Genomic DNA, 26,941 nt, shown 5'->3' with positions numbered 1-26,941 from the left:
ATAGGGTAAGTCCTGGGGTCTTTCCCAACTTCTAAAGTCCCACGCTAAGTGTGGTCTGAACACCGCACCTACACAGGCTGTGCTTTTTCTGACAACAGCCTCCTCATTCCTCACTGTGATTTTCCAAGCAGAGCCAGTACCTGAATTGAACTGAAGACAAACTGACCTAACTCCTCAATGGAGCTTTCTTTTTCTGGTCCTGTGCCAGGAAAACAGGCCTTCACCTGGTCCAATGGAAGTCTCAAGAGAAGCAGTTTCTTCTTCCAATTCCTCAACCTGAATCTCCAGTAGAAGCTTATGGAATAAAACCAGGCTAAGGTGTTGTTCTCAAACATGTTTATTTGTAACAGTTTTACATGGTGTGTTACAGAAATTAATGGAAAATTTCTAAAAATTTTGCTGTTCTGTTGAATGCATTGTACATAAAGTTAAAAATAACGTGTCCATATATGTTAACAAACTGTCATCTGAGGTAAAGTTAAAGTAGATCTAGAAATGTACTGCAACAGTCATTTTCTCTTTCTCATCTTTATTAAAAAAATATGTGTCAGAACACAGAAATTGAAATGAACCAAACCCACAGAGTAAACATTTTTTTTTTTTTTTGAAGGTGCCCGGTACATTACATGATGGGGATTCAGTAGACACAGGGATGAGTACGAATTATCAAAAATGTCTCGAGGCATGTAAAGAGAGCTATGGGGAATGGGAACAGAATGACAGGTGGTGTTTCCCTGGTTTCAAAATTTAAAGTGACAAATTTCGTGCTAGTGAAGGATGAGGAATTAACAGTTGTACACGTGGATTTTCTATCAGTCTAACTGGAACTGTGCACACTCCCCATGGCCTTTTGGTACCTGCACCTCAGCTCTCATTTGGAAATCTCACTGTTTTCCTGGGATAGGATACAGTGGTTCTGAGTTCCCCAAACAGTGCTTATTAGACAGCAGAATTCAGCCAATGATAACATGGATGGCAGTTTAAAATCTTGACTTTATTTCCCTCACTTTAGTGTATTACAGGGGCCATTTTAAGTTCAGAGCCAGCTACATTTTCACCCACACTCAACGAATGATGACAAATCCACTGGGCTGTCACTTTCCACTATGAGATGAGCTCCAGAGGGTGTACCTCAAACAGCCCCATCGGCTGGAGTTCACTTTGAATGTGTCAGAAGCAACCCGCAGAATCAGTGGAAGGGTGTGATACTGCAAGACAAACTCAAGACAACCATATTGAGGGAGAAGATAGCACCACTGGTTCAGAATCAGAATCACGGACAACAGAGCAATTTAAGTTACTTCCCTGTGGGAACTGCCTATCTCATCAAATCCCCAGAAAACGCAATTGAACTTGTCTCAGGACAACTCTCATGGTTATCACACCTCTCCCATTTTCCCCTTCATATGGAAGGATCAGCTCATCCAAAGTATGCACATTCCTGGAGAAGTCATGTCAACCAAAATGTGACAGCTACAGAGGACGGTAATGGCCCTTTTCAGCTCTCGAGTTCTTCGGACCTTCCATGTCCATCTATTCTGCAATGCACATTTGCCAGTTAACTGGAAAACATTTAGATTCCAGTGACCTGACGGTGTAAAACATGGGCTTCAAACAGTAACAATTACCTTGACTTCTCAAAATTTCCCTTGGTCACCAAGTATACCTTCTTCCAAATCATTTTAGTTTCTGTTGATACGAAGTATCAAAGTACACAGGCTGATGGCAGTCAATCATATCAAGGTAAATTCTACTTTCAAATTTTAAAACCAAGTAAGGATAATCACCCCCACCCCCAATCCAATTCATCCCATGATTCTTTAAAGTTTTCTTCTTAGTGTTAAACCATTCAATTCAACATACTGTAACTGCATAGGAACATCAGGAAAACACAGTTGACCTGTAGAACAATATTCTCTGTAGGGCAAAAATATATAGATTCTTTATGAAAATCATGTGCTAAACATACGAACCAAACACTGCACTTTTTGTCTCATAAATGTAAAAAAAGGAAGCTTAAATTCTTCTGTTTCACGTACAAACAGTCCAGTGATGTCTACAGGGTCGGTGGGAGTGGACATGTGGGAGGGAGTTTCAGAATCTGAAGGACAGGCCTTCAGAGCGTGAACTATTTCTTGTTTTACACAGAGGGTCGTACTCTCGCAGAAAGACTTAGATGAGAGGCTGGAGTCACGTGCTCCCTTCCTGATCACTAGCTGCTGATTGGCTGACTGCTCCTGACAGTGGTCCCTGAACTCCAGCTTCCTACCATAGGCTCCGGAGTAGTTTCCGGAAAGTGAGCCCCACCCATCAAGTCTGTCACATTCTGCACTCAATCTGCTACCTTCTCTACAGTGTAATGGCATTATTAAAAAAGCATTTTCATTAACATTTATATTTACAAAAAAAAAAACACAAACGGGCAATTTTTTTTTTTCATTAGAACTCCTTAAAGCCATTTCCCTTAAATATTTAAAGAGTTTAATGGTAAGGTTTTTTTTTTTTAAGTTATAAAATAAAAATCCCATTTGAATTTTCTGATGTACAAAAAGAGATAGAGATGAACCATTGTGACCACAGAATCAGTTTGTTACTCTGAATATTCATGTCACCACTGTTCCGTTAGCAAGTTGACTTTTTAAAATCCCAAACCACATTACCAGGATTGTACCAGAAGTATTTGGCAAATGACTTTTCTTTGAAATGGCACATGGAGAAGACACTTGTCTGCATAGCATCACAGCAGCAAGATATCGGAAAAATAAAAAATCTCATTTTATTGGACTTAAAGAGTTTAGAGCTTCTGAGGAAATCAGATGTACTTTTCATCTTTCTCATCAATGGGATTCGATGTCCTTTCCTACTCACAGAGTGAAGGTTAAACCACAATCTGTCTTTCTTCACCGGGATGCAGAAGAGCTTAAAGGGTTGTTTTGGCAACATTCTTAATCAAAAAGAATCATCACCCACTTATTTGTCTTGTGATGATTTCAAGTGAATTCATTTCATATAGGGTTTTTTCTTTTTTCCCAATTGAATTTCTTAATCAATATCTAAAAAAAAGTCAAAAGCAATACAAAAATTTGTACACTCATTAACTTCAAACATGACAAAGAAAGGAAAGGGGAAAAAATGGCAGACCAGGCCTTGTGGAACATTGTAATTATACCATCCTATGGGAAAAGGCATACGAATGAGCATCTTGTGGTGACAGAGACCTTACATTCGCCTAAATGACGTCAGTGCCAACCCTGATGTACCTCTCCGAGGCCTGTCACTCCAAATCAGATGTCTTTACAGTGGTCAGCAGGTTGAGAAATAAAAAGAGAATTAGGGTTTCACATACTGGGTCATCTTAAACCCACGCTAAGAGAGCCTGGAACATTTGTTGGGTGAGCACTTGCTTGATTTGTGATTTGATGCTGGGTATGGTTTTTTATACTTCGGTGAGTTTGTTTTTGTGCTGCCATAGACCTCTGCCAGTGGTTGCCAAAACCTCTTAGTTCCCTCTTCCAAAGGAGTTCCATTGGGCAATCGTGAATTTCTTCGTGGGATGACGTGAGGTGAAAAAATACAAGAGAGCCTGTCGCGATGCTGATTTCCATGCCAGTCTTGAAGCACCCGCCACAAGCCCGCACTGATGCTATTTCTTACATCTGTTGATCTGCGCATAGAGAGGCTCCGGCTCCTACGGACAGAGGGACAAAATGAGACCTGCTCTTTTCCTGATAGGGTTTTCTAAGACAGCTTGGGAAGGAGGGTTTGGAATTAGAACAGAAAGATGACAGTTTATGATGAATGATCTTAGGTTATTTTGGGATTATTCAGTCATGGTGCATGTCATTTTGGCATCCTTTTTTATCCTTAAGAAGAACAACTCACCCAGTTGTGCCCTTGGTTTTCAAGCTGAGCCTGTTAGGGAAATCACAGGGTCTAGCAGACAGAGCTGGACCAGCTGTGTGATATGGACAAGACACTTTTACTTTCTGAGCCTTAGTTTCCCCAACCATGAAATGGGAATAATTCCATTTACCCTACAGGGTTCTTGTGAGAATTAGAGAGAATATATATAAAGCCTCTAGCATAGTGTTTGGCAGGAATGTTCAAGAAAATTAGCAGTTGAAAAGGCTCTTCAGAACATGGTAACAATGCTCATACATCAAGTCAATGTTTTTCCAAGGCAGTTTTATGAACGTCCACTCGAGACTGCTGAAATTCTGTTTCAAGCTGCTCTTTGGTTTCTGTAAGCAGCGATGACTGGGCGTGCTTTAGAGCGAGAGAACAGCAACCACGCCATTAGCTCTTAGTTAAAAGCTTCTAGGGCTTGTTTCCATCCACTCCTGCTGCAGTTTCAGGTTGGGTCAGTCACTTGCCTGCAACCCTGGGGCTGTCCTAAGATATACACAAGGTTTTCACCAATATATGACACAGCAAAAATTCAATCCAAATGCAGATGGGAAATGGCGTTTGGCCTCGTTGAAGTCACTTCAGACTTCAGTTCATACTGAAATGGACCAGGGTGCACTGGCCAAACAGATCAGGTCAATATATTGGTATGAAGCATGCACAGTCCCTTCTGTTAAAGTTGACTTCCATGCTGTCACTCTCAGATATTTGTACCAGAATTAAATGGACACAATGACATCTTAATTCCGCCATATTCTGTATATTAGCCTGCCTCCTGCTATGTGGGTATAGATTCTTTTCAACTGCTTATTTTCTTGAACCAACAGATGGAACTGGCATTCTGTAGCTCTACCATGTGTCTGACGTATTTTGAAGTACATTGTCTTCTGAATGTAGTGATTAAGGCAGTGATTTATCTCTTTTGCAAATGAGAAACCAAGCACAGAGAAGTTAAGTAATTTGACCATGGTCACATGGCTAGTAAGTCACATGGGACTTGAGACTTAAAAGTAAGTTCCAGTGCTTGTTCTCATTTATTACAATAGCTGCCATTAAATAACAACAATAACAAACCCCACAACAAACAAGCAAAAAGTCTTCCAGCTATGGTGTTGTAGAGTGTTTTGGAATTTATATAAAATACCTTTATGTTTTATTGGGTTGGCCAAAAAATTCATCTGTAACATCTTATGAGAAGCTTGAGTGAACTTTTTGGCCATCCCAATATTTTACCTGCCTAACCATCCCAGGAGTGGCTTTTATTCTTTCCATCTTCATTTTGCAGGTAAAAACTGAAAATCAAAGAGGTTGTGTGAACTCAAAGTCATTGTGCTGCCTCTCATAGATTTAATATGTTGTATTGCTTGCTTTTATTGTAAAGTGGGGATGGGCAAGAAGACGGAATGTGAAGCCCAATGAAGAGAGCTTTTGCTTCCCCAGAATCACAAGATTACTTAGTAACCAGGCTGTAAATAGAATCCAGGACTCCTGAGATCAAGTCCAGCATATTTTCTTCTAGAGCTCATCATCTCTGTGTTCTTCCAGGAACAAGGAGCTTCCTCTCTTGGAGGCACCCAGTTGTGTAATAGAACAGTTTGTCAATTGGAAACCTGCATGGTTTCCAACCATGGGACTTCATACTGTCCTTGAAAAGGTTAAAAAAAAAAGTATAATCTTCTTCCAAATATCTGATGACATACAGTAGGAAAGCTTATTCTTCCATGCCCGACTTCTGAGTTACCACCTGTGTGTTCTGTCTGCCATTTTATTAGCATAGTGGGTGCTCAATGAAGGTCTGTTGAATGAATGTGAATGTCTAGGATACAGTTTCTACTTTTTTCACTGTTCTGATCCCTTTGCCCTAAACACACTCTCCCCTGGCTTTATTCTTTCAGCATCAAATTCTGAGCAAAAGCTACAGCAAGATGATTTATTAAGCACCTAATTTATTCTCTGCCAATGTCTTGAAATGTTTCAGATACTTGTGGTAAGCCTAACCATGGAATTTTTCTGTGTGTTTGTGTTCTGGGGGTGGAGTGAGTGGAGCAAAGGCGGAGGGGTAAAGTTGTGAAGTACCACTAGTGGGAAACAACGCCGCCTTGTGCTCTGTGGGCCACAGAATGCAGCTCCCTCTTTCCTGGGTAGACTTTCTCAGCTCACTCGGCTTTTTGGAGGCCCTAAGAAGTCAGGCTGCCTTGATCCCACCCTACCATTTGCTTTATTCTAATTTTGGAAACTAATTTATTCAACTGAGAATGACACCTAAAAACAGAAGAAGACAGCAGGCTCAGACAGGGTAATTAATGCCACACTGCATTAAGTTTCTGCAGCTGAGATAAATATTCACACATCTCCTGCTTGCCGGAGTTTAGCTTCAAATACCCATCACAACAGCGGTAACGACTGCAGTCAACTCTCAATTATCCCCACTAATGAAGGGGAGCACTGGTGTGGAAAACCCCAAGCAGCAGATAATCCCAAAGTCTGACACTCTGATGCATTATACGTTTTGGAAATAGCTTTACCTTCCTTGTTACAGAATCTTAAGACTGTCAAGAGCTAGAGGGGAACTAAGAAATCATTTGATCCAGAAATTTCTGACCTGACTTCTGGCAAGGTCACCATGGGGTCTTTAGGCTATTTTTTGACATTCCAAAAAGCCTAAATGGAATCACACATTAACACAGCACATTTTTGATATCTGTTGTTTTCTTTTGTCAGATCTGACCGTATCTCTCTGCCCTGCTTCAAATCCTTCAAAGTCTCCTCATTACCCACAGGGTAAGGTCAAAGTTCCTTCACTGGGCACATAAGACCTATTAGTCTCATAGACCATTAGAACTAATAAATGCCCCTTTCCAGACCATGAATCAAAAGTCACCCTTCTGGTCACATATATCATGCTTTAAAAACAAAAAAAAAATTCTTCATGCTTCTGTCAGAATGATCTTTCTGCAAAGGATTTGGTCATACCAGTTTCCTGATTGAAACAACCCTCCAGGCTCCTTAAGTCCCCAGGGACAATGCAGACACCCCACCCTCATCCCCCCACCGGAATGACCCATGAGGCCCTTCCAATGTGGCTCCCTTTCCCATTGGCTTCATCTACTTCCACTCTCTTTTAGGTCACACTTCCGCTCTGTTCTTCTGGTTCCCTTGAAAGCCAAAGTGTTAGTCTCTCAGTTGTGTCCAACTCTTTGCCACCCCTTGCACTGTAGCCCGCCAGGCTCCTCTGTCCATGGAATTTTCCAGGCAAGAATACTGCAGTCGGTTGCCATTCCCTTCTCCAGGGGATCTTCCCGACCCAGGGACCAAACCTGGTCTCCTGCATTGTAGGCAGATTCTTTACCCGTCTGAGCCACCAGTGAAGCCCCTCGTCCCCCTGACACGATAAGATTCCCACCCCTGAGACTCTGCTTAGACAGTTTCTTCCACTTTGGGGACCTCTCCTTTTCCCGCACCTATAGGTTCATACTTTTGGAGCCAGCCCAAATAGAAGGGCTTCTTGGACTGTGCAGGTGACGCAGACCACTCTGCTCCTGGACTCCAGCAGTGCCCTGCAGAGACCCACGTCTACACTGCCATCACATTTCCTCCTAGTGCTGTCTACACAGTGAGCTCTGCTGTACCTTGCACGTCAGTGTCCCACATGCTGAGCACAAGCTTGGAACCTGGCAGGCATACCTACTTACAACATAGAGCGTGAGGATGTAAATGAGTGAATGGAAAGTTGCTTCTCTTACTGCTGCTGCTGCTAAGTCGGTTCAGTCGTGTCCAACTCTGTGCGACCCCATAGACGGCAGCCCACCAGGCTCCCCCATCCCTGGGATTCTCCAGGCAAGAACACTGGAGTGGGTTGCCATTTCCTTCTCCAATGCATGAAAGTGAAAAGTGAAAGTGAAGTCGCTCAGTCGTGTCGAGTCTTAGCGACCCCATGGACTGTAGCCCACCAGCCTCCTCCATCCATGGGATTTTCCAGGTGAGGGTACTGGAGTGGGGTGCCGTTGCCTTCTCTTACTAGGAGTGGGCAAATACTTATGAACCTTAATAAGCTCACTTGTGAATCTGGCATATTAATAACCTTTGTTTCTAGAGGACAACAAAGTAGATAGAAACCATGCAGTAAAGATGAAAACAAATCAACTCTCTAGCCTTTGACGTAAGTTGAATACCCTATGTTCTGGGAGATGCAGTGAGAGAGTATATGCACACTGATGTGAAATCGGGCAGATCCAGGCTGGTATTCTTCCTACCAACTGCCTGTGGTACACAGGCACTGTGGGAACACACTTGCACTTGAGCAAGTTTGATTTATTGCTCATTGCAATGAGGGGAACCAAGGGCAAGTCTGGAAGAAGTGATTAGAAAGGGCTTCCTATGGGGTTAAGCTTAAACATATTAGATGTTTAGGGGGAGGGTCTCTCTTGGTTAGGTGCTTTCAGGAAGCATGATTATCTTAATAATTCTTACCTGGGAGGCAGGACGCACAGAGTAAGACTAAGGCCAGGAACGAATAATGTTTGGTCATTTTTGGAGCTTGGATGATGTTCATGGCAGCCATGGCTACTGAGAGGTCTTGAATGGGCCTTGACCCACCACGGTGCCTTGTCTGACGCCCATCTGTGAAACTGTTTACATGCAATAGAACACCAAGTGCCCAGCTGTGAGGGCTGGGCTGGCTCCTGGCTGTCATGTGATGTTCTCTTTCCACTGTCACCTACTTAGCAACCTTACAACTCCATGCAGGTTGCTTAACCCTTCTGGGTATCGGTTTTCTCATCTGTAAAATGAGGCTAGAAGTCCTCACTGAGAATTGAAGGAGAAAACACACATTGAGCACACAGTCTGGCACAGAGAAATTACTCCCAAAACAGTAAGGCTTCTTCTATCTGGGTGAGTGATTCTATCCTTCCTTTATAGAAGATGGTTTTCAGCCTAAAAATCACCGGCAGGTGGCTTTAATAATTCCATCTCCTTCATTGACACTTCTTCATATCGTAACTGGGCTGTTAAGAGACCTAATAATGGCACAGGATCTGTCCCGGGAAACTATGTGGAAAGAATGCAGAGTACATTTAAAGGGCTTGGCTGCAGGGCCCTGTGGATAGCAGAGACTTCCGTGTGTCTGCAGACGGCTTTACGTATGAGGTATGAGCTCATGCCGAACAACCAAGCAGAATCACAGAATGAAGAGTATTAATAGACTATATATTTACAGAAACCAAATTAGAGTCTATAGAGGGCTTTCCTTGATCACAGCCATGGTCTCGTTTGGACATCACAGAGTCTGTACCCTGGGAGTTCCTAGCTCCTTTTACAGGAAGAAGCAGGGCTCCCTAGAGTTTGGTGACTGGCCCAAGGTCACTCAGCCAGCACAGGGCAGAATGGGGATATAATCACCTTTGTTACATTTTTAGTTTTTTTTTATTGCAGTAAAATATTTGGAGCAAAGCATTTGCCATTTTGATCATTTTTAAGCATATAATTCACAGACATTCATTATTAAATCTCTTTCTTTACCCCAAATAGACCCATTAAGCAGTGACTTCCTAGTCCCCTTGACCCCTAACTACTAGTAACTAGTCTCTCATCTACTTTTCCATCTCTATGAATTTACCTATTTCTTATTTTTAAATCAACTTCACTGAGGTGTAATTTGCATGCAATGAAATGTTCCCATTTTAAGTGTACAGTTTCATAAACTGTGACAAAGCCATCAAGATGTAGAGCATTTCCTCACCCTACAAACTTCCCCCATGTCCTGCTCAGTCAGCCGCTCATTCCATTGTGGCCACACTGATCTGCTTTTGACCACTGTAGGTTAGATTTGTTTTCTCGAGCGTTTCATGTAAACACACCCAGGTCTTTACTAAGCCCACTGTCCTCTCCACTGCCATGTGATCCCTTTTGTAAAATGTCAAAGCAAGAAGGGCTCTCAGTCTGACAGTTCCTTTCCAGCAGGAAGAAATGAAGGCCTCCGGATGTGAGGGTGTTTTACCAAAAGTCCACAGGAAACAGTGGAGAGCCAGGAGGGGCAGCCCAGGGTCTGGACTCCCCTTTCGTGCATATTCCCCTCCCTACCTCTTCCCAGCCATTTGGCTTGAAGTACAAAGGTACATAGTTTTCAATCCCACATTTTCATGAGCCCCTTTGGAAAGCCACTTCAATTGTGCTTATGACTTCACTTTAAATTTACTGTGTTTTGGGGAAGCTTGGCCACGTTAAGCAAAGTTTGGTTCAAAACAGATGATGAGTGGGGAAAAGACGCAGCATGCTGAGAAAGGTGGTCTTGGACGTGAGGTCACGCGCCATGCAATCTGGTTACTGAGCAAGCCTGTTATCTGCCCCATCCTGGGCGCCTGGGGAGTGAGAGCCACGCTGAGCCAAGCTGGGGGTCAGACTGCAGCTGGGAGGTGAGCCAAAGCTTGAGGCCCTCAGCATCGCCCTGCTTAGGCAGCAACTTCAGCCTCGGGGTCTTTAAAGCCCCAACACTGGGGCTTACCTCAGTAGGCCTACCACAGGGTCTTACATTTCCTAGCTTGGCAAAGTGAAAAGGGGGATGGTAATCATGGAATAAAACTAAGGTGGAAAGAACTCAAAGTGCCATCTAAATCCATGAAAAATGTTTAGAGCCACAAAGACTCCCGCAATCTTCCTAACTACCTGTATGAACTGAAGCAGGCATTTCACCTGGGTTTTTTCATCTCTATAATGGGGCTTGTAACACCAATATCATGGTCCTGCATGTAACATGTAATAAACGAGCTCATATGACATAAAGAATTTTAACAAGTGGCAGGAGTCTTCCTTTCTTTTTTTATTCAAAGAAAAGGGAAAATGACAAAGCTTTCTGACTACTTTCAGCCTGAAAATCTGGCTTTTAGGATAGGAAAGCCTTCAAAACAAAGGATGGATATAATGGTAATACCTTAGAGACTGAAGTTGCTGCCAAATGCACTTGCTTCCAGGGGCCTCACGGTGCCAAAACCCACTTGGTGAACACAGGTGCACAATTTGAGTTCCCAGGAAGTCCACACTCATTCTGATCAACTCTGCACTTCCCCAGTAAGACGAATGACGGGCACAAGTAATCTGCTTTGCATGTTGACATCACTTTTTTTTTTTTAACTTGTCCTGTAGCAGATGAGGGCACTGAGGTTGCTGATGCCTGTTCTCTGCCAAAAGCAAATGGGCCTGTTCTGAGTAGGCTCCTGGTGGTCAGGAGAGGGTCCTACATCTCACATGGAGAGTCACCGGAACACCTAAAGAAGTCACTGCATTTCAGGGACTTCTGGCCTTTCCTTCATTAGGTGGGAATAAGGACAACCTGGGAGAAGGCTGCTGTTGGAAGACACTTTTTAAGGATTGGGTCTTCCATGCTCTAGCTGGGTGACACTGGACAAGTTAGAAGTCCTAGAATGTAAGAGCTAGAAGGGCCTGAGTAACTGCTTTTCTGAAGAGAAGACCAAAGGCCAGAAATGAAGCCATATGCCTCACATCACAAGCAATTAAGTCAAACAGAGGCTGCTAAAACCCAGGTGTCCTGGTCTTGGTTGAGTGCTCTTAAGTTCTCTAATCAGGGTCTAGAGTCAAATCCTAGCCTCCTTACATGTGATTCTTGTGATTTCAACAAGTTATTAACCTCTCTACCTTACCTGCCATATTTGTGAAACAGGAATAATAAAAATACTTAAGAGTGTCTCCCTGAGGATTGAACTAGGTGATGTTTAATGAAAGCGCTATAAACACACTGCTGATTTTTAAAGTTATCTCATTAGTAGTAGTAAGTGCAAGGTTACTTGCATTACCTTCTGCAGGGTGATTCTAGAAACAATGAGCATGATCTAGCTCAGCTCAGCAAAGGACAGCCCACCAGCCCATTTTAGTGACTGCCAGTTCTTCTGTAAATAAAGTCTTACTGGAACTCACCACACCCAGTCCTTATGCAGTCTTTTGCTGTTTTCCTGATACAACACTAGAACAGATTAGCTGTGACAGAGATCCGGATAGCCCACAAAGCATACATTGTTCACAGAGTGTTTGCTGAACTCAGATCTAAATGATCAGTGGATTCTAGCTCTGCCCACTACTCTAGGGGCTGAAAATCATGCTGAAATCTCCATCTCTGGGCCTTTGTCCTCCAGAGTCTCATGTTCAGCAGTCTACCAGCATCTGAACTTAGAAGTTCAAAGGAACCTCAAGAACACTTGTTCCCAATGTAAACTTGCCTTTTTCTCTGCTCAAGCCTGCTGCTCTGTGTTCTTAGCATAGTTCCTGGCCCCGCCTCGATCCCCAACAGGCAGGCATCCGGCGAGTCTCCTAGTGCAGGCCTCTTCTTCCTCTCTTCCCACTTCCCTTCAGCCTTAACCTCCTCCTGATTCCATCTTTTCCTGTCCCTGGGCATCAAGCCTACGTCTCTAACCTGGCTACCGCTGCCCTCAGCCAGGCTTTCCCATCTCCTGCCTGGACCAGGCTGGCTTGGACTAGCTTCAGAGCACCACTATGCTCATGGAAAGAAGTGGTTATTTTCCATTTCTGTGGTTCTCTGTTTTAAGGCTTTTTGCTATGTGATTCTATTTAAATAGAATAATAGTAATAATAATGCCAAATATGTGCTATTTTACTTCAAAGCTTATAAAGCACTCATACTCATGATATCTTCGGATCCTAGGAGAGCCTGAGGAGGGAGCTGTTGTCATGATTCATTTTCATCTATGTGTGAGAAGTGGGGTTCCAGGGGTTAGCTAAGGTCCCACCTAAGATCATGTGCTTACGAACTATAATTCAGACCCAAGTCCCCTGACTCTAGGCATCTGTTTGCACTCTCTCCTTTTTTTTTTTCCAAATCTCTCTCCCAAAGCGTCTAAAGTTCTGCTTTTCTTTCCCTTAAACACTAAAAAATCCATCAGGTTATATTTTATGTGTCTTGGGTTCCCACTATGAAGATTGGTCTTAAAAAAAAATGACAGTGACTTATTATTTATGGCAATATCTATTGTTACTAAGGGAGACAGACCAAACAATTCTCCATTGTTACAGATGCTACTTTGACTTGACAGCTGGGGAAGTCTGATAGGCAGTTTATTTACTTAGCTATTTAACCAAATAAATGTTTTCATTTTTCTTTCATCTCCTCAAAAGCTAACATTTCGCCCTTAAAATTGCTCCAGCAACACATCAGTGGAGTATAAATTACCTGCCATTCCCACAACAGCCATTATAATATTACTTGGGTTCTTTTTTTGCGCCCTTGTTGACCCAGTCTTTTACAGACACGTGATTCTCCCAGATGGGAGGGTAGGGGAAAACATGAAATAATTGAAGATATTCTCCCTTACTGCTAAAACAGAAATGCTGTTTGAGATTGGCCCCAAAGCGTCCACCTGCAACGATTGAGGCCGTCTGTTTCCTCTTACGAGGGTGTGATATGGTTTTAACTTATCAACAGATGTCACCCCTACCTACTCAGAATTGTGCGGGCATTGCTAATAAAAAGCAGCTGGTGATAATGGTTGCAATGGTGATAAGGCTGAGACTCCTGCTTCCCAACTGCATGGAGGCAGAGGGGAAAATAGAGCTGTGGACATAACTTGCCCTGCATGGTGTATCCTTTCTCCAAATGCCTGGAAAGGCGCTAAGAAACTGCAGCCAGTAAATTTCCGGTTGGGTGGATGGCTGAATGGAATGGAGACAGAAAGATCAAATGTGGCTTATGCTGTATTGAAGGACAGGCCCAGAAGCCCCATTTGGACTTCCGTCATGGGTGTCTTGGGAGCTTCCCTTGTAGCTCAGTTGGTAAAGAATCTGCCTGCAATGCAGGAGACCTGGGTTTGATTCCCGGGTTGGGAAGATCCCTTGGAGAAGGACATGGCAACCCATTCCAGCATTCTTGACTGGAGAATCCCATGGAGAGAGGAATCTAGCAGGCTACAGTCCATGGGGTCGCAAGAGTCGGACACGACTTAGCGACTGAACCACCACCACCATCACTACATGGGTGTCTTAGCAAGGCTAAGGCTACGTGGGATGTGTCAGCAAGGCTGGCATTGGCCTCTTGGCATGTGACCCTTGATAGGCCATTGTGAAATTGCCAGACTAAGCTTTCAAAGGGAGAAAACTGCTTCATTGAAGATTACAGCCCAGCCCTCCTTTGGAGCTGGGAACTACTTATTATGATTTACATGTGAATTTAAGATAAGGTTGCTCTGTTTGGAGAAGTGAGAGTTGGCCCCTGAGGCCCTAAAAGGGGTCATTCTGATTAAGGGGCAGGGTGAGCCACAGAACTAGGAAATAGGGTTTTTCTTTTTCTCCCAAAGCTCTTTTAAGGCATATTGAAAATTAATTACCTGCAAATACAAAGTACAAAGCAAAACCTCCCAGGCAATGGCCTGGGTCCTTACGGTGGAATGTATTCAACACAAGGGCTAAATGTATAAAATCCAAGGGACTGGTGAACCATGTTTATTGAGCACATGTGATGACGGTTTGGGGTGGTGGTGATTGGTGTTGGTGTTGCTGATGGCAACTAACAGCTTGGCTACTTTCCGTGTTTCAGATGTGGTGTTAAGAATTCCAGACATATCACTTAGTCCAAACAATAACCTCATGAGGAAGACTATTTTTATCCTTGTCTTTCTAAATAAGATAGGGAATTGTTATGACATCTCATCAGGGTCACATAGCTCATCAGTGCTAGTGCCAGGTTCTGAATTCACTCTTATTCCAGAACCCAGATTTTTAAGCTGAGTACTGAGTGTCTGTCTCTACGTGCCATCTCAGTTAAGGTAATGGATACAGCAGGCCCTGCCAGCAGATAAGCACACCAAGACGCAACAGCAAGTATGGTTCTTGCCCAAGATTTCCTGCTATTAGGTAGCTGAGCTAGAATTTGAACTCAGGTTCCAAATTCTGAGCTCTTCCCACAAGACTGTGCCACATCCATTCACAACTCGGCCCTGGCCTGGGGTTCTAGACAGAGCATCAAACACAACACGGCAGGCTGAAGCCCCACAAAACAGCTTGCACAACCATCTCAAGCAGAACAGACTCGTAACGATGAGGGTGTGAGGCATCGATCTGCAAATGCTGTCCATCATCTCTGTTGTCTAGAAGTTCAGTTTTAGGATTAGATGTTGGCTGTTATGCTGACAAATGGCTCTTGCCACCCCTACTTCATCACATTTTTCAAGGCAAGGGTGAGCATGTGAAACAGAACTATGAAAAGGGTGGGATAACCTGCTGGGGCATCTTCCCAAGGTGTCCATCCATCTTCTCCACCTTCTGCCTTTCCTGGAACATCGACTCTGGCTATTATCACAAGCCCCCCACATAGCTTTGTAAGACTACATTTTTAGTCGGGTGTTTGCATGGCACGATGGTATTCTCGTGTGCTATATACGGCACTGAGGTGAATGAAATGTGGCAGAATGTATGGTATGTGAGATTCTCTAATCATAAAATCTATGAACAAAACGCACTTTGAAAATACTCTATGAGCTTTCAATAACCATCAAAATAACTTATACACAAATGGCAACTGATTCGAAGGTAGCCTCAGAGTCCATTTATGAACAGTGAAAACTATTTACCATTTTAATGGTTCTGACCATGCTACTCAGGCCTAAAAACGGAGCTCTGCTGGTTAGGGCCTTGCGGTCCTAGGCATTTATGGAAAACTAGAAAAGCATCTGAAAATTGAAGACATTTGTCAAGGAGTGACCTTAGAAATCATGTCTGGGTAACAAGCGGGTACTTCTGTCTCCTGGGAAAGTTGGCTTCATCAGCCCCTCTTTCTTTCCATCAAATCAGATGTATTGAAATTCAAGTGCCTAAACCCACTTCTAGTAAATGTAAGTACACCTCTCTCGAAGTTGCTGCTGATGGAGTCTGAAGTGGTTTGGTGGTAAACCACTGGCTGTCACACAGGTGCAAACAGCAGAGCCTCAGAAGCGAATGCCACACGTCTTTTAATTCCATTTTCACAGCTCTGAATTCCACTTTCATGTCAGAAAGGGTGCAGGGCCTCTTTTGGCCAGACAGAACAGGCTACCACGATCTCACATCTCTATCAATTTTATTTCAAGCACTGATTGTTTTGTTTCTTAGTCTGCCTTCTTGAAGTGTGTTTGGTTGGTGATTTTTTTTTTCTCTCTTTTTTAGATCTGTGGAGTGTAGGCAAATTCTGTGACACACCGCTGAAGGGGTCTAAGCATCTGGACCACATCTCACTGAGAAAGAATGTGTGCATCTCAGAATGTTGATGCTTTCAGACACTGAATCCACATTAAAGCAGCTCTGACCATGCCTCACCACCCCTCCCCAACTCAGAACATATCGGTAATAAAATAGTATGACCATTCCCCACTCCTCACCTTTACCCCTACTCCCAATACATGTCAAAGGTCATGCATCCATGAGGATAAACAAGGTGGAAAACAGACACCAGGCAAGGCGAGATGATGCAAACGTCGGGGATACGCTCAGGCCAGGATGATGGTGCGAACATCAGGGATGCGACTTCAGAGGCAATGAACAAGCAAAAGGGAGAGCGATGGCTTAAGGGTGGGAGATCAAAAGGACAGATACCTACCCAGACCTGTGCTATCTAGCTACCGGCCTGTGGACTTATATTATCACCACTGGGCTCCCCACTGGGCTCACCAAAGGGATCACTGTTGGATGAGGCCTGTGACCCATCAGGCTAGAACACAAGAAGATAACACTTTTTTTTTTTTTCTTTTCAGTAATTTAAAATATAAGACAGCTGGGTACATTTTCATGCACACATATCATCCATTATTTTAAAGAAGGCAGCACTCTATTGAGAGGATGCCACTTCTGCAAATGCGAGAATTTGCAACAATGTAATGAAAGGATAGCAGTTTTCAGCTGCTCATTTGAACATAAAAAAAACCCCTTTAGTTACCCCTTAGAACCTGAGTCTGAGTCAGCATTCTTTTCTACATAGGCGTCCTCATGCATTGTTCATTTTAGATACAGAAGTTTTAAATGGAAAAAAAAAAAAACTCAGAACACACTGGTCACTTACAGCTTCTTGCTCTTCACTTTTGCTGGGACTCTCAAAGCCCTCTTCAAAGATGTCATCGGCGGTCGGATCACTGGCGTGGGATGCAGATGATTTGGATGGAGAGCTCTGTCTAGGGGCTGGGGTTGGAGCTACATGGAGACCATGCAAAAAGAGAAAACATCCTAAGTGTCCAGAGGCAACTGTTTCTACCCCCCGGAAACCCCAGGGATCTGGTTATGTTTGAGTCAAATCCCAGGACACCTCTTCCCATCACAAGTCAAATCAGTTGAACAGTTTAATCTCTCTTCTCTATTTATCCTGTCCTCTCACATACTTGACAGTCAGGAGGAGCTGGTCCACAGGGATGGGTGAGGCAATGGTCCTCAAGGGATGTTCCCTGGACTGGTAGCATCAGTCACATTTGGGGACTTGTTGGTAATACACATTCTTGGACCCTACCCTCGACACATCTGCTGAATCAGAAACTCCATGTTTCCACAGACTCATGTTGAGACCCACTGGACTATAGTTTTCTTTCTTTCTCTTTCTTAATTTCATACAATTATTTCAAGAAGAATAAACAGAGATGAGGACAGTGTGACATTTATTGGATGCCTTCCATGTATCAGAGGCCATCAAATTTCACAGGTAATATCTGTGATCCTCATAAAGCCATTTTGAGGTAGGGGTTCTCCAATTTTACAGATAAGGACAGTGAAGGTTGCTAAATTGCTCAAGGTCTCAGACTTGGCAAGAGGTGGAAACAGGCTTTGTATCCTTGCATGAAGGTGTTGTCTGATAAACCTGTGTGAATGAAGAGTGTCTCAGTGATCTGGGGAAATGGACATGGCTGAAGGCAACTTCACAGCTGATGCTTTTTTCCTCGCTCCATAAGGATCTGCGTTTTCTGTCCTGACCTTCCCACAATTTCCTTGTCTTCTTTATTCCAGAGGTTTATAATAAATATGCCACTGGAAACCGCTTTCCTTTCCATAATTTCTAACTTGGCATGGAAAATACTCCTCATTGGCTCAGCCCCAAGGTAGGGGGAGGAGGAGAAGACTTGATTTACTAGTTGAACTTCAAAAGCCATTGATAAGGTCTCCCTGCCATTACTTCCCAGAATTTACAAAATCTGGCTGCTCATCAGACAGTGAGTGATTATAAAACTTAGTGAGTTGCTTCTGTAACTCTAACGTCTTTAGAATGACGTTATTTACTGCTTGTCCGTGAGCTGGACACGGGGCTGGGCACTTTGCATTCATCACGCCCTCTAATATAAACACTGCAGGTGCTATTGTACCTGCTGTCTTCTTCTGATGGAGAAACTGCCACTCAAAGCGATGAAGTGCCTTTCTCAGAGTTAACACAACTGTGAGGAAGCAGGAGCCCCGGGAGTTAGCACAAACCTGATACTGCTCAGCCCCACTGCGCTTTTCTGTTTCTATCTGAGGATCACTTTTGGTTCTTCTCCACCCAAAACATTTGAAAGGTGATGCTGACGGACAGAGGATATAAAGATGGGCTGCACTCATTTTCTTTAAAACATAGGATTTTTTTTAATTAAAAGGAAGTAGGTTTAAAGAGATAGTTTATGTGAAAACACCTTGATATGCAGCACACACTTAATATTTATTAGTGAAATTGGATTCCAAAGTGACTTTGATGTGGTTTTTTACTAAAGGCTGAGAATCTGACCAAGCCATCAATACTGAGAGGTATACTGCTCATACTTACTGGATGTAATCAGTGGGATGCAAAACTGTTTGTTTATGTAAGTGTTTAACCTTTAGAAGGTTTTATAGAATACCTGTATACTCTAAAACAGTAGTTCTCAATCTGGGACAGTTTTACTCCCAAAGGGACATTTGGCATTATCAAGAGTCATCTTTTGTCATCAAGGCTAGGGGAAGAGGATGTGACTACTGGGCATCCAGTGGGTAGATGCCAAGGATGCTGCTAAACATCTGCAATCCACAGGACAACCACCCACAATGAAGAATTATCTGGCCCCAAGTCTCAGTAGTGCCGAGGATACAAAGCCCTGCTCTGAAACACAGGAGTTACTAAGTGGCTTTTGTTTTGTTCCTTTTCCTTCATTCTCTACAACCTTCCAAAATACCTCCATGTGCCAGATACCACAGGAGCATCAAAAAAAGTGTAGCGACACGAGGATGACTAAGACATATTCCCTGTCCTCAGAGAATTTACACTTCCCTCTTTTATATGTAGCTAGCACACCAGCCCCTTGAAAGAGAGACATTTGCTTTCAAAAGATGCTTGCTTATTTATGCATGGCTGTCATTTCTTCAGCGTTTCATTTTTTTAAAATTCATGATTCTTCATTGAAACCCTGTGAGTTGGAGTAAATAGAGATGCCCCCACCATGTAGATCATACGGCCTGAGAAGAAGTAGGCTCTTTATACCCATAGAAGAGGTTCATTTTCAGAGCAGCATCCTGGACCTGGCTGGAGTGACATTATCTAATTGTGTTAACATCTTAAATTCTTTAACAATTCACGGTATTTGCTAAGCAGTGATCCGCATCATCTGACAGTAACGAAAACGCCAACCTCGCTGTGCCATGAGCCTTTTCCTCCCCCTTATCAACTGGTAGGGCACAGACTGGATCACCAGGCACCTTCCTGGGTTGGTGTCGAGCTGGCATCAGTGTACCCCAGTGTATCTGGATTCTGTTTGGCTGCACGGTATTGGTTTGCCAGAGGCTGGCAGTAGAAAGGTGAGTTGGGAGAGAATCACGGAATGCCACAGACAGGACAAGGCACACAGCTATCGAAGCCAGCTCACTTATCCTACCCAAGACACAAGGAAGGTTACAAGAAGCACACACTTGCCCAAAGATACAGCTTGGGGTAGAGAAGGCAGGATTAGAACCTCAGGCCAGGACTCTGCGTGAATCCACTGGGTGTGCCATAACAATGATGATAAAAATACTTGCTACTCTGTGAGGGTTGTGATGTTTTAGTACCTGTACTAAAGTACACTGAATGCTTTTTATGATCCTTAGCCTGAGATAGTTGAGGAAACTGAGGCACAAAGAAATAAAATGACTTGCTCATTGGCACAAAACTAAGACGTAATCAAGCTGCTCTCTGGATTCCTAGTCCAGAGTGTTCTGCTACAACCACTAATTTGTTTTTCCCTTTGACTACGTGAAGCTTTGAGCCACATTCTGGCTGCTACTTTACCTGTTGTGGGAGGCTTTACAACTGCTCTATCTCTGGCCTGCATTTTCTTCTGATCTTAATTTTCTAATTTTTTTATCCTTGTTCCTAAAAAAATTTAAATGCACGTACTCCATTCAGTTTTAGTTCAATAAACCATACCCAAAACTATGTATCAGAGCTGGGATATACATACATGAACACACGAAGGAGCGAATGAACAAAAACAGAAAAAGCGGGTGACATGCTAGAAAAATAACAGGCTTGTATTCAGTTCTACCCTTCTGTCTATTTTCTTTGTCTTTGAATCTCATTTTCATTATCTGTCAAACAGGTCTAACAAAACTTGCCATAAGCATTGTTAGAGTATGGAAATAACACATATAAAGCATGGAGAAGGTACATATAATTGGCATCTAATAATGGGAGGCTATTGTTAGTGGTAGTAATAGTAGTGATATAAACAAAGAGGCCTGTTGACTGCAACTGAGGTGGTTTCTCTGACAGCAGAAACAAGGCATCAGTTGTTCTCAGGGGTTTATGTCTCCAGAGAAGGACACTCACGTGAGTTGGTCGATGGCGTGGTAGAAGTCACAGGTGTCAAGTTCAACTGGGAGATGTCAAAGTCATCACAGTCATCCGTATCCTGTGCCACCCCGACTTTGTTGAAGTAACTGGAGAAGGCCTCTGAGGTGCAGGTGAGGGAGGGCTGGTCGGGTTTGCGGGAGGGCACAGGTGGAGGCTGGGCCATCTGGAAATCCTTAAACATTTCTTTTCCCATTTTCTGCCTGGGCTTGTCGGTCTGTGGACTTGACCTGGCGGAGTCACCCGTGGCTGGGACGGTTGCAAGGGGAGTGAGGGGACCTTGGAACATGGCAGCTGGCAAAGGCATAACAGTTTGTGTGGGCATGAAGGCGGCTGGCGGAAACTGCCCGGCCACAGCGGGCCAGGGCTGCTGAGCGGCAGGGAAGAGACCCGGCTGGCCCCATGCGATGGGCTGAGCCCCCGGCATCACCTGAGCGACTGGCGGCTGAGCACCCATGGCGATCTGCTGTTGGACAAGGGGCTGCTGGCCCCAGAAGGATGGGAGGACGGCGCCCATAGCAACATAACCTGCAGGCGTGAAAAAGAAGAGTCAGGAGCCCTGGACAAGAAGCATTCAGGGAGTCAAGTGATTGGCAGAAAGGTATCAAGTGACTACTCAGTCTCAGGCTGTGTGCTAGGTTGCAAAGGGGAGTATAACAGAAGTCCCTGCTCTCCCGGGGTCTGCCTTCTACAGTTGTGATCAGGAAAACTGCTCTAAGGAGATGACTTGTAAGTAGAAACTAGAATGCAGTGAGGGAGCAAGCCAGGCAGGCATTTGGGGGTACCAATAATAATGGTATAGTTCTTAGAGTAGTTACAGTCTTATCATTCTTAAAGGTTTCTGACATCATACAGCTCAGGAACCAGTGTGTTCAGTGGGAAGGGCAGAGTGCTGGAAACAGGCACATCTGGGTTTGAATCTTGCTTCCCCTTCTTGCTAGAATGAGGGCATCCCCATTGCTTCTGCTAAGAGTCAAGCTCTTTGTTGTAAAATCGGGCTACATCTTCCTTCTCCACATCAAAACCGTGTGCAACATGATTGAGACCAAGGTTGAAACTCAGACTGCCACTTCTTATCTGTGGAATCTGGGGAGAGCTTAAGAAGGTCTCTAAGCCTCTCCTTATCTGCAAAATGGGCAGAAAATACCTTTTGCCTCGTTGGGTTAAAGACTGAGATTATACATTTAAGATCTAGAGAACTGTGGCTGACATAAAATGAATATTGAGTAAATGTTAACCATTAGTATGATTTGAATCACAGCCTATAAAATTACTTAACACCTTCCTTGATATGTAAAAAACAGGCAATAAAACGTAGTTCTAGGTATTATTATATATTATTGTTATACCAATCTTAGAGATTAAAAAATGTAGCTTAGTAATCTATTTAGGAATACCACATACGGTGGCACAGATGGGTCACTGCAAAACTCCAGGGAGGGTACTCACTTACGTTACCATAATTTTTTGCTACAGTGAGATATAATCGTTTTAAAAGGAGTACAGTGATACTCTGTACCATAATAACAGAATCAACACAATTTCCACTTATTAAGTGCTTACAACATGTTAGGTATAGCATTAGGTGCTTCACATCTTCACAAAATCCCTGAGGTATCATTATCTCCATTTTAGGGAGAAGGTGATTGGTGCTCAGAGAGGAAAAGTAATTCGCACAGGGTCACACAGTGGACATTAAGCTGAAATCAGGGTCTGAACTGAGGCTATCTGTCCCCAGAACCAGCATTCTCTCCACTGCCCCCTACTACCTCGCCCAGATGGCCAAGACTGACTTCTGATCTTAGCAGAGTCCATAAAGTTAGTCCAACCATCAGATATTTTAGCTTACTGTGGGCCTGGAGGAGACTCCCATGTCCTTCCAGGGGTTCCCGCCCTTCTCAGGGTGCAATCAAGCCCAGGAGACAGACGGCCAGTGTAGGCAGAGTAGAGGATGAAGACTGATCTCTCAGAATAAGCATTTTTATGGCCACCAGAAGGAATTTGCAGGTACAGAACAGTAGGACCAGGAAAAAAGAGGGTGGATGTGTGGTTTCCTAGCAGCTTCCAAAATGACCTGGGTTGCATTGATGACTCTGGTGAACCCAGAGAAATGACACGTGGGCTGCCTCACCCATGTGCTAGCCCCAGATCCACCTGCCCTTCAACTGATTCATAAGAGATGCAGCCAACTTTCAAAGCCAGTCCATTTCCTTACAAGGTGAGAGGAGGCTCCAGAAGGGTGGATACAGAAACACAGGCTTCCTGCTAATTAATTTGTTCAATACTTTTATGGAACGAGGCAGGAGTGGCAACAAACAAAATAGACAATACCCTTATCAGATCACCTTGGTCCTAGTGCAAGGAAATGAGACACACACTGACACTCTACTTTTCCTCTCTGAGCACCAATCACCTTATCCCTAAAATGGAGATAATGATATCGACCCTGCAGGGATTTTGTGAAGCACCTAATACTATACCTAACACGTTGTGAGCACTTAATAAGTGGAAATTATATTGTTTCTGTTATTATGGTATAAAGTATCACTTGTGCTTCTTTTAAAATCATTATATCTCTCTGTAGCAAAAGGTGAAGAGGCTTGGTGCTGACAGCTTGCTTATGTTGCCTGTCACAGAATAATACAATGACTTCAATGTAACAACAAAGAATTCTGCAACTTCGTTTTTCTAATTTTCCCATTGACTTTGACGGGTAAGACACTTACTCCTTGGAAGGAAAGTTATGACCAACCTAGATAGCATATTCAAGAGCACAGACATTACTTTGCCAACAAAGGTTCATCTAGTCAAGGATATGGTTTTTCCTGTGGTCATGTATGGATGTGAGAGTTGGACTGTGAAGAAGGCTGAGCGCCAAAGAATTGATGCTTTTGAACTGTGGTATTGGAGAAGACTCCTGAGAGTCCCTTGGACTGCAAGGAGATCCAACCAGTCCATTCTGAAGGAGATCAGCCCTAGGATTTCTTTGGAAGGAATGATACTAAAGCTGAAACTCCAGTACTTTGGCCAGCTCATGCAAAGAGTTGACTCATTGGAAAAGACTCTGATGCTGGGAGGGATTGGGGGCAGGAGGAGAAGGGGCCGACAGAGGATGAGATGGCTGGATGGCATCACTGACTTGATGGACATGAGTCTCAGTGAACTCCCGGAGTTGGTGATGGACAGGGAGGCCTGGCGTGCTGCAATTCATGGGGTCGCAAAGAGTCGGACACGACTGAGCGACTGATCTGATCTGATCTGAATGGTTCCTGGTGGGAGCTCTACTGCCTCCTAGGGGATGATTAGAAAATCCTGGGGTGTGTTTTGATTGTCAGGAAAACTTGGTGGGGTGGGGGGCAGTATTGACATTTAAGGGTCAAGAGCATTGATACTAGACCTCCTATAATATGGGAGATGATGTGCATGACAAACAATTTGTGATTATTTGTGTGTACTTTGAATCACGTGGAAATTTAAAGTTTCTTGGCACAGTTTTAATTCACTTAATTTTTCAGAAATGCATACACTGGGGAAGATTATACTTTGTTTCTTTGGAACATAGTCAAGAGTTGATCAACAACTTGGAAAATTGTGGTTCCTGTTCATGGCATTGGAGACAGCGTTAACACTCCTATTCTGGTTGGTCTGTTCTATTGTTGCCTTTAGGTACACACATCTGATCACTTAGTATGTGTTCTAGTGTGGTGGTGGTGGTGGTGGTAGTTTAGTCGCTAAGTCATGTCCGACTCTTGCAACCCCATGGACTGTAGCCTGCCAGCATCCTCTGTCCACGGGGATTCTCTAGGCAAGAATACTGGAGTGGGTTGCCATTTCCTTCTCCAGGGATCTTCCCAACCCAGGAATCAAACCCAGGTCTCCTGCATTGCAGGCAGATTCTTTAACAACTGAGCTATGAGGAAAGCCAGTGTGGTGGCACCTGGGTATTTATTATAAATTTGCTTTTATTTCTTCTTTCTACTACAGCTAAGACACTATATTGATTTTTGAACAACTGTATAGATATTTTATATTCTTGATGAATTTCATTTCATGATAGTAAAGGAGATATCATAGATCCTTAACATAAAGAGGGGCACTGAGTCTGACAGGATGAAGACTTGCCCATGGATTTTCCTACCATGCCAATCCGGATGCCCATTTTGGTAAATGGATGGAAGGTTTCAGTCTCCAGTCAGACTTTTATGCTTGGCTTCCATCCCACCCTCCTCACTGCCACCATATTCTAAAATGCAAATACGGTTGTCCCTTGAATAATGCTCAGGTTAAGGGCACTGAGTCCTGAGCAATGGAAAATCCACATGTAACTTAGAGTTGACCCTCCATGTACCTGGTTCTGCACCCATGGAACCAACCAACCTTGGATCATACATAGTACTCCTGTAGTATTTATTGAAAAACATCCACATATAAGTAGACCTGTGCAATTCAGGCCTTTATTGTTCAAGGGTCAGCGGTACAGTGCTTCATCACCTAGAAAATGATGCCCAGAGAACTTAGCTTATCTTGGGGCTATGGGTCAGCCCCTTTTCACCTCTTCACCCCTTTTCCCATTTGCTCTCATTGGCACCCTTCCCTGCAGCAGTTGCAACCTGCTCCCTCTTCTCTGCTGGCCTACCTGCATGGAAACCCATCCCTACTTCTTCACATGACTGTCCCTCCTCTGCTCTTGGAGACTCAGGTCAGCATCACCTCTGCCCTCTACGCCCAGTGGCTCTCCTCTGGTCAGGCACAGGTCCTTATGTTCATCTCTCTCGTGGTGCACATCACAGTAAAAAGTTAGTGTTGTGACTGCACAGTGATTTTGTCTTCTCTCATTAGACTGGAGAGCCCCTGTGAGTAGGAACCTTTTATCTCTTTCTGCCTCCCCCATCTGTGTCTAGCACAGTCGTGGGCACACATCCACTGCTCCATAAATGCTTAAGGCTGGAGAAAGGCTCTAGACAGAGGTGAGTGAGTCACGGTGGAATAAACTCACTGCATTTTTCTAAGTGTCCAAGTCAACTCCAGCAACCATACGTGCTATGATCTCTGATCAGTCTACTGCTGGTGGCAGGCTTTTCCCCCCCCCGTCCTTTTTTCCCTTTTATCCACAAGGAACCAACAGATGGGCTGTACACACTTTTCTGGAGAGAGCTGTTAGCATGTCTCCCTGGCTTCATGCCATCTGCTTCAGACCAAAGTACAATATTCAAAAGAAAAAAAAAAGACAGCAAGGGTAATTAGGTATCATGTTTGGGAACTTGCAGGTCTCACTTGCTTTTCCTGAGGGGGGTCCCGGCAGTTTCCCCAGACCTGTGAGCTCAGGCTCTCTGGCCATGTGGCATCGTGTGTCCCTGACGGGACATCTCAGTGGCAGGGCTGCACTAGCATTAGACATGGAAAGCCGCTGCGCGGCGGCCACTGCGGCCACTTAGCAGCCTAGTAACTGTTTACTCGCTAACGTTCAATAGCAGAGGAAGGAGGTGCCAGTGAGCATCTGTTTATGCCACGAAGCTCAGATCAATCATAAATCTCTCTCTGCCTTGCAGTTAGATTTTTTAAAGTGTTGAAAACTGCAATTTATAACCAGATGCTGCACCTGGGAATACCCTCATTATTTAGGGGGAAAAAAAAAGGCAGACTAAAAGGTAAGAAAACACTGAAAACGGAAGGATTTCTCCCACATATATACAGAACTTGCGTGGTACCTCTCATCTACATTATGTCACTTGCTGCATCTGTTCAAAAGTAGTCCTCCTGGGTGGCGAACACTGTCTCTGGAGATTCAGTGAAGAACAAGACAGTATTAAAAATAAATAAAATAAAATAAAATAAATCCTTACCCTAGTGGAGCTCACGTTTTTTTTTGTGAAGCTGATCCTTCAACAAATCTCTGGGGTGGCTGTTATCAACAGCTCTTGAATTGGGACTTCCCTGATGGTCCAATGGCTAAGACTCTATGCTCTCAATGCAGAGAACCTGGGTTTAACCCCTAATCAGGGAACTACATCCCACCTGCCACAAATAAGATCTGGCACTGCCAAATAAATAAATATTGAAAAATATCTCTTTAATCTGCATACGAGGAACTGACAGCTTCCAGAGTGGAAGGTTTGACGTGGCTACCCAGAGTATCTATCCAGATAGAAGAGTCAGGATCCCTGGTGAGTAGGGCAGAGAACTTTTACTGAGTATTTACTTAGGTAAATACTGCCAGGTACTGTTTTAAATGTTTTA

At 43.8% G+C, this 26,941-nt stretch overlaps 1 protein-coding gene across 7 annotated transcripts in view; it reads right to left on the bottom strand.

Annotated features, from left to right (window-relative positions):
* Window positions 1–326: 326 nt before the first annotated feature.
* Window positions 327–26,941, bottom strand: part of DAB1 (DAB adaptor protein 1) — a 462,229-nt gene continuing 435,614 nt past the window's right edge. For 6 of the 7 annotated variants that reach the window (XM_070367959.1, XM_070367958.1, XM_070367957.1 and 3 more), the window contains 4 exons: window positions 20,684–21,232; window positions 16,955–17,082; window positions 16,496–16,606; window positions 327–3,688 (listed from right to left, as the gene is read on the bottom strand). In XM_070367959.1, the coding sequence (XP_070224060.1) occupies window positions 16,511–16,606; window positions 16,955–17,082; window positions 20,684–21,232 (773 nt within the window). In that variant the 3' untranslated portion in view covers window positions 327–3,688; window positions 16,496–16,510. The remainder of the gene's footprint in view (window positions 3,689–16,495; window positions 16,607–16,954; window positions 17,083–20,683; window positions 21,233–26,941) is intronic. The other variant, XM_070367960.1, reaches the window with a different exon arrangement.

This window comes from Bos mutus, chromosome 3, assembly GCF_027580195.1.
Source record: "Bos mutus isolate GX-2022 chromosome 3, NWIPB_WYAK_1.1, whole genome shotgun sequence".
Taxonomy (NCBI): domain Eukaryota; kingdom Metazoa; phylum Chordata; class Mammalia; order Artiodactyla; family Bovidae; genus Bos; species Bos mutus.
Note: the sequence above shows the minus strand (reverse complement) of the source record. Positions and strands in the feature narration are given on the sequence as shown.